The 11,441-nt window shown below is 42.6% G+C and overlaps 2 protein-coding genes across 2 annotated transcripts; both read left to right on the forward strand.

Annotated features, from left to right (window-relative positions):
- Nucleotides 1-70: 70 nt before the first annotated feature.
- LOC148702630 (uncharacterized) lies at nt 71-1,677 on the forward strand. Its single transcript, XM_088702586.1, has one exon. It carries the CDS (start codon nt 216-218, stop codon nt 1,062-1,064), a length of 849 nt encoding a protein of 282 aa, XP_088558712.1. The 5' UTR covers nt 71-215; the 3' UTR covers nt 1,065-1,677.
- Nucleotides 1,678-9,232: 7,555 nt separating this feature from the next.
- Nucleotides 9,233-11,230, forward strand: LOC103712558 (expansin-A10-like). The gene is made up of 3 exons (XM_039124416.2): nt 9,233-9,446; nt 9,544-9,856; nt 10,470-11,230. Exons 1-3 carry the CDS (start codon nt 9,296-9,298, stop codon nt 10,771-10,773), a joined length of 768 nt encoding a protein of 255 aa, XP_038980344.2. The 5' UTR covers nt 9,233-9,295; the 3' UTR covers nt 10,774-11,230.
- The last annotated feature ends 211 nt before the right edge of the window (nt 11,231-11,441 follow it).

Consider the following 11,441-nt stretch of genomic DNA (forward strand, 5'->3'; position numbering starts at 1 on the left):
TGTGGAGCTGTGGTGTTGGTTAAGAAGCCACAGGGTTGACATGGAAACCTGGTGAAGGAACTTTGTGAAGCCCTCTCTTTTCTCATGTGATTGTTATAATAGCCATTACTAGTCCACCTCTCCATTCAATTTGATCACGCTCAAAGGCAGGTTGCGACTTCCTTTTAATTCACCGATGCCACCCTTCCCTCCTCACCTTCATCCCGCCCTCACCCATGAAGGACCTCTCCCTCTTTCTTCTCAAGAACCCCCTAGCAACCAAGATGAGGAGAGGCATCGGAGGCTTCTGCAACGACGTCAGCTCCACATCAACTTTAAATCAGGGGAAGGCTGACGGAGATGTCTCTTGCATTGCTGAGCCATCTCTTGCCGGCTCCTGCATGGAGGAGAGCATCGAAGCGAGAGGCTTGCTTACTCTCGAGGAGATGATCTTGCAGCTGGACCTGGAAGAAGAGGTGGCAAGAAAGGCCAAGCTTGATGACCATGGCGAGCCATGCCACCGGAGGATGTCATGTGTGAACAACTTGGATATCCTGAGATCGGGGAGGAATGCACGGAATCAGCACCCTCGGTTCTCTCTCGATGGGAAGGATGCCATGTATCGGTCATCCTTTCTCAACTTTGGTGCCAGGAGAAGTGCATTTGAAGGTGGCCGGAAGTCTGTTTGTTGTTCCAGTGCATGCAGGGGTTTGTCTTCTAATGGCTATGAGGTGGACTTGGAGAGAAGTCTTTGGTTGCCACCAACTCTGGCAGGAGAGAGAGTAGTCTGGTGCAAGCCGAGTATTGTGGCCAAGCTGATGGGCCTGGATGCGGTGCCGGTGCCAGTGCCAGTGAGCGGCAGGCGTGGAAAGAAAGGATTGAATCCTTTGTTTAGCTGGAAGCAGAACCAAAGGAAGACAGGAAGGCATGAACTAGAAAAGGAGAGGCTTTTTATGGGCATGAATGGTTGGAAGGGGAGGGAGCCGCCGAGCTCATGTTTGACTACTGGTTACCGTGTGATGAACCCAATCTCCGTTGAGCCTGCGATGGGCAGAGAATATTGGCGATTCGCCCGAGTACGTTAGTTGGCCAGCATTTTGACAGGATGATATAGATGTATGAGAATTCCTGTTTCTTAATTTCTTTCCATGATAAGAATTTCTCGATTTCCTTCTGAGCCAATCGGACTACATGAATGGTGATTGATAGATACCGGAGCTGATTATGTGAAAAAATTTACAGCTATATGTCAGTCTAATGGTTAAACTCCATGGATGGTCAAGGAAATTGTCCAACTTTGCTCTATCCCGCTGCTCTATACTCTGCTGGCTGTCCAAGAGGAAAAGATACTGGCTTAAGCTTTCGAACGGCTTTCCTGGGTTGCTTTAAGAGGAGATTTACGGAAAGGATGTTAACTCAAATTGAAACCCTAGGTACGGGCGAAACAAAGCTAGGCCAACTGCTACAGAAACTAGATCTCTAGAGGCTTATCTTTTTTCGGCCGCAGGTTTATTCTGGACGGACAATATTTCTTTTTTTCCTTCATCCTTTGCATTGAAATAACAGATTCAAATAAAAAAAAGTTGATTCAACGATGCGAACAATCAGTCGAAGGAGCGGAGCGCGGAAGGAAAGGTTGGTCATAAATTTGGAGAGTTTGCTTCTACACGGAGACGAAGACCTTCGAGAACAAATAAAGGAAAGGGAAGAAAGGGGAAAAAGGAAAGTCTAAGCGCCATATGGCTTGCTGACTCGTTCTCCCTCTCTTCCCGAAGCTATCCTTAAACAACGGCGAGATCCCCACATCCTTAGCCGAGACAAAGTCAGTCCGCGAAGAAGCAAGAGGGAGGAGCCTACGCTTGATTCGTATAGAATTGCATGATTCACCTAGAGGGGCTGGATAGACTGCTAGGGGGAGTAATACCCCGGAACGTCCAAGTCCACCTCTTCCTTTTCTCCGTTCGGTGGTATGTTCTTCTTCACGTGATCGTGCTCTAGACCTATGGGACTAACAACCACGGGGGCTTGCACACACCGAGCGCTCTTGGTCAATCCTCCGAATGAACAAGCAGACCAAGGAAAGTGCTCGCTTATAGTCACACCTGTCTTTTGCCCCTGCTCAAGCGTCCCAGCCTTTACCTTAGGGGGAGGTTTGACTACTCCTTAGGAAAGATTCTTACACAGGGACTACAGGCACGAAGTGATTGACCCTAAGGAAGAAAGGCAAGTCAAGGACAAGGTAAGGCACTGACAGGATATACATAGAAGAATCCCGAATGAACAACCATCCACAAATGTCGATTCATTCAAGCAAGAGAGTGCAACAATCCTTTCCTTTGACACTGGTCCCGTAAACGAGTGAAAAATGCCTTGTACAGTTTCCCTTTTCCCTTTCAGCCAGTCCAAGAGTTCAGTGTCAAAGGTCAGGAAATACAGCCCGATCAAGTGAGGCCGGAAAGACAAGCTAGTGGACTCGTCTGCCCCTTGTCCCTTTCCACCAAATGCCTTAAACAAACCAAACCTCAGGTGCGCTTACCCCCAGAAAAAGCCCGTAGTAGTGTCAAGAGTTTCCTCATTCTTCTCATTCTTCTTTGGCACCTACGGTAGAGATCGGAGGTATTTGGCCCCCAAAAGGGATTGGGGTTTTAGATCCTCGGGAAATCCCTTTTCTTAATACCCCTATTCTCCCTTCATCCGGAGCTGCCGTAACTTGGGCTCATCATGCTATACTCGCGGGGAAGGAAAAACGAGGGGGCCTTGAAGCCCCAGTTTTAGTTCCATGCCCCAACGAACTAGAAATGAACAAAAGATTGAGACTATGCATCTTCTGAAATTCGCAATTATAATGACATGCACTCTGCTGTCCAAACATACGCTGTATAAATATATACCAGACCTAACTATGCGGACAAGGCTAGACCCAAAAAAACCCAGCTTTGTAGGAGTCGATCAGATCCTACCATTTTACCTACGATGATGGACCCTCGTCTGTTCCTGACCATATTTGGCCTTAGTTCAAATCAGAATTAGACCTGGAAGTGGGACTCTGGCTCAATTTATTAGTTCTAATTGACATCTGAAAATTAACTAGCAGACGGAAAGCATTTTAATCTGGGCTTTGGCAATGTTTAATGTTACAGGGTTTTATTCCTGACGTGGACAGAAAATTTTGCAAGCACCTGTAATTTGCTGTCCATGTTGCTGTTTTCTTTTTCTTCTACTTCTTCGGTAACAATGTTCATGTTACTTGTTAACATGAGATGAACACAGTTTCTGTCGAGCCGGCAAGGGTCAAGGAAGATATATAATTCACACTAGTCTTTTGATATGATCATGATACACATGTATGGAGATCCTTGCTTCTCGATTTCTTACGAAGCCCATGAAACTACAAGAATGCGGATTATAAACTCATAACTTCATATGGTTTTTATGGTTAATTCCCTGAATGAGGAGCTTCTGGTATGATGGCCAAGGCAATTTTCCAACTTTGTTGGTGGCCACAAGCCCCCCAGTTTTAGTTCGATGCGAATAAATTAACAAATGAACAGAAGAATCAGGCTATACATCTTCTGAAATTTTGCAGATATAATGGTAAGAACTCTGTTGTCCAAGAATATGTCAAGTAAATAAAGATCATATAGTCTATCAGTTTTGTTATACTGATGATTTGTTTGTTCATTTATCTTGGTTTCACTAAGTGACACTTCTTGGTTGAAAGCTGGCAAGCGGTAAGCTCTCGTATTTCTTCCTACATTGCATTAGACGTGCACGTCAAAAAAAGCTGAAACGCATGCACAGGATGCTCACTCATGCAGGGTGGCAGCATGATGCTATCAGTGAAGTGAAATCCAAATTAATTGCACCCACCTTCAAATGGCTTTATATATGGGAACAAATGCATTATTGACCATTTTAAGAGTTTGATCCTCTCATGCTTTATTCCATGACTGAAGTGTACAAGTTATCTCTATCTCCTTAATAGAAACTTTATCAAATTGCACTCATCCCAAATTTGAGAGTCAAAAATCTAATGCAAAGATGAACGTAATTTTCTTTTATTTTTTCAAACCATGGGAAAACATGATCCTCATGATTCTGATATTATAAATTTTAGATACTTTAATTTTGTATACTTTTAATATCGTTTCCTTCACATTTTCCAAGGTATCCCACTTTTAAGGAATCTTGGATTTCTCATCCATATTTTCTTGGAAGCTCCATCTTGGGTTCAGCAACTATATGGCATTTATAAATCCTGACATGAATCTGATATAAGAATAGATGAACTTGATAATACTTTATGCATGGCATTATTCTTGCATAAATTTGGCAACCGCCCTCCGCGAGAGGAGACATCATAATTTCTAGTGCCAAGAGGTTAGGCCAGATATAGGTGGGATAAGGTCTGATCCAAAGTAATGCAGCTCCATGACATGATGCATGCAACCATTTCAAACTGGATCAAGAGGAACTAGAATCTGCACCCTAAGCATCCTAAAGGATTAAGCCTTGGACCATGCCATGGGGAACCAAGCACCTTTATTGCCTTATCCTGTTTGCTGAAAAGTGTAGTTCATGTGCAGCCTGTGAACGATTGTTCATGATGGAGACAAATTTTTGTTCTCCAAAGCTCAATATCCAAGCTGCTGTGCATTTTGCTTTTCTTATAGTAACAGTGTCCATGTTCTTTCAAAACACTACTCCATCCATTGATATAGGCATAAGGATGGGGCATATCACTTTCCTTGGATATGATGCCACACAAGAGTAGACAGAATGTTGCACCTTAATACTGTGGACAATGGACCACTCAAGAGCTGGCATGGAAAATATAGCGCTGAAGACTAAATCATGTGCACTTTATCAACTGGTAGGCATGATGGTGCTTTCAAGCCAGGTTGGAAGCTGCAAATCCTTGTTCCTCTCTAATCATGACTCATTAGCAATAGGTATGATGGTGCTTTCAAGCCAGGTTGGAAGCTGCAAATCCTTGTTCCTCTCTAATCATGACTAATTAGCACAGTTCGAGTGCCAGCTGCTGCGTTTTGGAACATTGACAAAGAAGGTTAGCTGCTGCTTAATTTCACAAATTACACAGTTGTATGGTAGGCACGAGAATCTTACACACTGCATCTGCATTGGTTAGAAAATTGCAATGAGGCCCAAACCTTGGCACTGGAAGGAAATCTGCTCAGAACCAACCATCCATGCAACATGCATGAGAAGCTTGGTGGTTCTTGCGACGGTCGCGCAATGTAGCATCACGTAGATATCATGAATTGCACCAATCTCCTAATGCCATGCAGTCGACCAGCAGTGCAACATTCTATATATTTTGGTATTCTGGGTCTGAGAGGCATTGCTCTTCATACATGTGCCAAATATTCGTGTGTACACATAATTAGGTACATAAATTTTGGTGTGCAAATTTAGATGCACCAGTTACCAGAAGGTAAGCCATTGTCCAGGAGAAGCAGCCACCATCCCAGAAAGGCCCTTGAGGTGACATGGCCAGCTGGGCTTCTTTCAAAAGAGAGAAGTTCTGAAAGAACGAGCAGCTGGCATGGACAATCCATCTAGATCTTGAGGGTTATTTGCTTGTCTGTTTGTTTAGAATTATTCTGTAAACGCTAACTTGGTGCACCATTATCGCATTAGGATTTAGGGCCTACACTTTTCCAAGAGGATCCTCCACGATGCAACTTTTGCACGTCTTGGAGACAAATGACTCTTCTTCGCCTCCGTGCTAAAAAGTGCCCGAGCATATTTCCAAGGTAAATGAGAGCCATCCATCTCCGAGAGGAATGATGTGGCGGCTATATATCTATAGTGGCATAGGAGGACTCTGTGGTGCAAATATCAAACCGCAGAAGTTATAGCAACACCAGAGATCACTACTTCATAAACAATCCTATAAGAAAATATAAATATATAAATAAATCTATCACATCCTATCAGCTTAAGTTTTTGGGACAAATGGTGGTTTCAACAAATCCATCTAAAGCACATGTGGTGGAATGTGCAAGAGCTAACAAGCTTGCATTATCGAAAACCCTAAGTTGCAGCTTCCCAAACCGGCAGCAGAATGAGGTGGGGCCACGCCAAGGCCAATTGCTGGCTCACATCGGTGTCAATGACACCAGTGGTCATCAGAGGGCAGCCATCAGCATTTGGCTCACTCCATCCACCCATCTCAACAGAACCAGTGGCATTCAATCTATGGGCAGACCACACCATACACCAGGCCCGAGCTTCGTTCCTTCCGGTGGGCTGCACATGCTTGAAAGCCTAGTGGCTCGGCGTCAAGATGGCCTCTGCGGAATACTTTCTGGCCCCATGCAAGCAATCTCATGTCCGTCTGGAAGATAAGAATACGAAAGGAGCGGCCACTAGTAGAAAATCCTGAGTACGGGATGGCGTATAGCTGGGGGGAGACCGCAGAGAGAGAGAGAGAGAGAGAGAGAGAGAGGTCGAGAACTGCAGCCTGGGAGAAGAATATTTAGTAGTCTATGCTTTCCTTTTCGAACTGCTCCCATCTTTACCCAAGTTGCCATGTGATTCCATGTGCAGCCTCTCTTTTTTTAAATGCTTATGGATAGACTGGTTTTCCTGGGCTTACTCATATCCTGCAGAGCCGTCCGTCGGTTCTGAACCTCTCAAAGATATTTTATACGTTGGAAGTTAGTGTGGCACAAGAAATGCAATATTTTCATGCATGAGAACCAGTTCAGTATTCTGGGAACTTGGGACTAGATAAGGAATCTACAATTCATTATTTAGATGACATGAAATATTAATACACCGACTAAACTGTGCTTAGAAGGCAAAGGGAAAAGAGACACGCAACTGCCATTGATGCTCTAAATTTTACAAACATGTATCGGATCAGATTCTATCTAGTCTTTCAAATCTTAGAATTGGCATGGTGGATGATGGAGAAGAATTCGTATCTAATACACATAGTAAGTGGCCGAAGAGATGCTGAAGAAGATTTTGTAGATAATAATCGGACAATGCTGTGGGCACCGGCCAGAAGTTGTCCAAAAATATCAGATGAACATGAAAGAAATGAGAATGGAAAGGTAATGTGTCATTAAACAATGAGGCATATTGACTAAATAACTGTATTAAGAAAAACATTACATTTAGGTACAGATGACATGTATGCAATAAACAACTTAGGAGGCTCGCTTAAGTCGTACAAATGTCTCGAATTGGTATTTGAGGCATTAAAAAGAAAAAAGAAAAGAAAAGAAAAGAGATAAAGAAGATCCAAAGTAACATGAATAATAATAGCTGATAGTGGCAAAAGATGCAGTCTTTAGCAATAATCAAATGGCAAGCTTGGCTCAAATCATGGCATATTTCATATGTGTTCTGAACAATGATCTCCTTAAACTCAGAGTTTCGATAACTAAAGCACTTGTACAGTACGCACAGGTTAATTTCAATAATTCAATCCTAAAACTGTCAGCGGTGGAGAATCTGGCATAAGTTGCAGACACTAAAGAATTGCACCGTCATCTCCCTCTACAAACTGTGAGCGACTCAGTGGGCTGGTTCTCTGATCACGACATTAATGAGCAATACCATTTAATATGCAAACTGTAGAGATTAGTATATATCTTAATCTCTAGTGACCTCTGACTAAATGTTAGTATTTGAATGGTAGGTGACAACCAAGATTTGTTTATTTTTTGAACAGTTGCTATGGAAGTTGAGAGGAAAAAAGTCTAAAGTTTCCATTTAATATCTTCACCTTGGGAAAGGGAAGGAATCACCCAAAACATGGTAACAGAAAAAAGAAAATAGGATTTACGTAAATCATGCATTGTGATATGAGCCAAAACTCAAAGCCCAATAAGAAATCCTAAATTAATATGACAGAGAAATGTCATCAAGAACTTTTGCAAAATAATCAGTCAGCTCACAAGGTCCTCAGTACGTAGGGTTCAATAAGCTGTAAAGTCTAAAGCTCCTACATACTTAATGTTGCTGCTTCATGAACACGCAGAGGACAATGAGAAGGATACAGCTAGGAGTTTATAAAAAGAGAGGTAATAAATCGCCAAGAGAAGGGGAGAAGGAAGTGTACGAGAAGCTATGTCAAAAAGCTAATTCTATTCTATTCTTTTTAATAGTACTTGGTTTGCCACATGCAGCGCACTAGAATCAAACTTTTTTAGATCCTGAATTTGAGCTTAGGAGGCTGTCTAATGATAATTTTTAAATTCTTAACAAGATTTTTTATTCCAGCAGGAAGTTCTAAAAGTCAAGACATCAATTCTCAACAGAGATGGCCTAAGGAGCATAAATTAAGACTTAAATATCAAAGCAGAAGCCTGCAATCCATGTGCATGGAAGCATCAGATGGATATTAAATAAGAAGGCCCACTGAGAAGTTTAATAGAGAAAGCTAAATAGAATAGTTTCATGAGCAAACCGCGTACCCGCAAAGTTAGAAGCCAATTATTATGAACTACTGAACTGAGATTCTGTTCTTAAATTAAAAACCAAAACAGGATTAGGCATCAACAAGTGACCGACTTAAACTGTTCCTGATAAAGTTAAAGAAAGTTCAGTATCTCAATAATCAGTAAGCCGTCATCTTTTTGAAAGAGTTGCAGGAAAAGGAAAAGATCAGAAAAATTCACCTTTTTTCACTTTTTATCATCCAACAAACAACAGCCCAAAAAGAGGAATTACTAAGATAACTGCCTTCAGTCTGCTTTACACATCCTCAAGGTCTATGGTGTGCCATTGCTGTTCTCCAGAAGGTCCCTACAAGTGTTTGACAGCATCTGATTTTATCTGCAGAGGATAAGATTCATGGAATTTAGTTAGAAAAACGGAAAAGGTCCCATTGCTTTCTCTCATTTTATGTATCATTTGCTTTATCAACCAAATATAATACAATTTAGTAGGAAGACCTATTGTTCCCCACTTTATTCACCCTCACACCAAATTTAGCTTTAAATGAACGGTGGATCACAGTCAGGATGGTGATAAAAGGCTAGCTAAACAAGGCATAAAAATTTCTGTTTTCTGTTATTGGACTCCGAGCAGTCTAGTTTCAGTTGGTTTATACTGTTCTTCCACTGGTCAATTTGCTCTGCTTTTATCTTTTCCTTTCACTTCAGTTCCCTCCGTCCACGTCTATAAATACACCTCTCCTTCCTCACACCTTCCTCATCCTCTCTCATTCTTTTCTTTTGGCCAGTTAGGCTCTCATTACAAGCCCTCTGTAAGCGCAAGCTTCTACTCTTACTTTGCTCTGGAATCCTCTACTTCTTTTAAATTTCCACTCATTTCTATGAGGCCACTTTTCCTGCAGGGAATGGAGTTTATTGCCCTCTCCCTAGTTTCCCTTCTCACCATGTTCGGAGCTGTTCATGGATATGGCAGTGGATGGTCTGATGCACACGCTACCTTTTATGGAGGTGGTGATGCTTCTGGGACAATGGGTAAGCCTAGAGGCCACCAAATAAAGATTCCCAAATGCAACTACTACTTCTCTTCAACTCATCAACTCTTTCCTTTACCATTGTTCCTTTCCTCCAGGAGGAGCTTGTGGGTATGGAAATCTCTACAGTCAAGGCTATGGGACAGACACAGCAGCATTGAGCACTGCTCTCTTCAACAGCGGACTGAGCTGCGGAGCTTGCTTCGAGATCCAATGCAAGGATGATGGGAACTGGTGTCTCCCGGGGTCTATAATAGTCACCGCAACAAACTTCTGCCCACCAAATAATGCTCTTCCGAACAATGCTGGAGGGTGGTGCAACCCTCCCCTGCACCACTTTGATCTCTCTCAGCCAGTTTTCCAGCGTATTGCTCAGTACAAGGCAGGCATTGTCCCTGTTCAATACAGAAGGTAAACACTTCAACCCATCTTATAACTCCGATTATACTATTCCTTATAATTCCTGGTGGAATGAAACAGGGGGGGTTATACGGCACCCTTGGCTCCAAGGAAACATTACAACCAAAAGCTCTGTAAAGTCATCCATATTCCTCATAGCTCTGGCTTCTTGCCTCCAATCTGTAGAAACTCCCACTTCCAACGGCATCTGTTTCCTAAATATTTTTAAACTCAATAACACAAAGTTCTGACTCCTTTCTCCTAGAAACCATATTCTCTCTGTTCTTCATCATCTGTCTTTTTTCCTCTAACCTCTTTCGGTATCAGCTTGAATTAAAAGGCACAAAGATCTTTCCCAAGACCGCTAAAATAACTCCTAGAGAACCTTTTTCACCCCAGCAGCACTAGCATCCAACTTAAGAAAGCATTAAAAAACAGAGACTTCAAATGAAACATTATGATTTATTTCCTTTTGAAAGAGAGCCTTTATTAAAACAGAAGATCTCAATTTCTTTATAAACGAACAGACTCTATGTAACTCACAAACAACTTCCTGTCTCTCTCTCTCTCGGATCTCAAATACTATAGTTCTGAAACGAAATGCAACCTTTTTTTTATCTTGCAGGGTACCCTGTGTGAAAAAGGGGGGAATCAGGTTCACCATCAATGGCCACTCCTACTTCAACCTGGTGCTGATCACCAATGTAGGTGGCGCCGGGGACGTGGTGGCGGTGTCTATAAAGGGATCCCAGACTGGGTGGCAACCAATGAGCCGCAACTGGGGCCAGAACTGGCAGAGCAACAGCTACCTCGATGGCCAGTCCCTCTCCTTCCGCGTCAGCACCAGCGATGGCCGCACTGTTACCTCCATGGACGTCGCCCCTCACAACTGGAGCTTCGGCCAGACCTACGCCGGCGGGCAGCTTTAAGCCTCTAAAAATTAAACCGGCATCCATTCCTCTAACCTCAATAGTAGTCTGATGGAGTCCACGTGTACTATTGTCCCATGGTGGGGTTCTCTTTTGATACGACCCTACTTTGTCCCACTGAGTTTTTTCTTTTTCCTTTTCTTTTTTTTTTACTTATGATTGACCTTCTCTTCCTGGCCTTATATGTAATGGGAGAGAAGGACACTATCTGAGGGTGGTGTGAGAGGGCTTTCTAGTTCTTAGGGAGTCCCATGGGGTTGCGTTAATGGGGATGACAAATGGCTGAGGTGAACAAAAGGTTGGTCACCCGCCCATGAATGCTTTTCTTTTCATGTACTTCTCTGTGACAGAGGGAAGAGTCATTGTAATCAGCTTTGCTGCTGAAATATTATAAGATATTGAATAGATATATAAGCATATTTTATAAAAGAGCTCGTGAAATTGAGCATTATTACCAGATGAGGGGCTTGAGAAGCTAGCGTTTTATTGCCTTAGGAAAGGGTAGAAATCTCGTAAGGAATGGAAAAAATTCTACATGGCTTCGAATAAAGAGGAAACCTCTAACTCAGCATATCGAATCTGTAAAACAGTATTGGCAGGATGAATCCAAGCCACTGCCAAGTGTTAAAACAAAAAAAAATTAGCATGGATCGTCCTGACCCCATAGT

The sequence above is a fragment of the Phoenix dactylifera genome, chromosome 8 (genome assembly GCF_051530095.1).
Source record: "Phoenix dactylifera cultivar Ajwa chromosome 8, Ajwa_hap1_PhDact_Kaust_v1.1, whole genome shotgun sequence".
Lineage (NCBI taxonomy): Eukaryota > Viridiplantae > Streptophyta > Magnoliopsida > Arecales > Arecaceae > Phoenix > Phoenix dactylifera.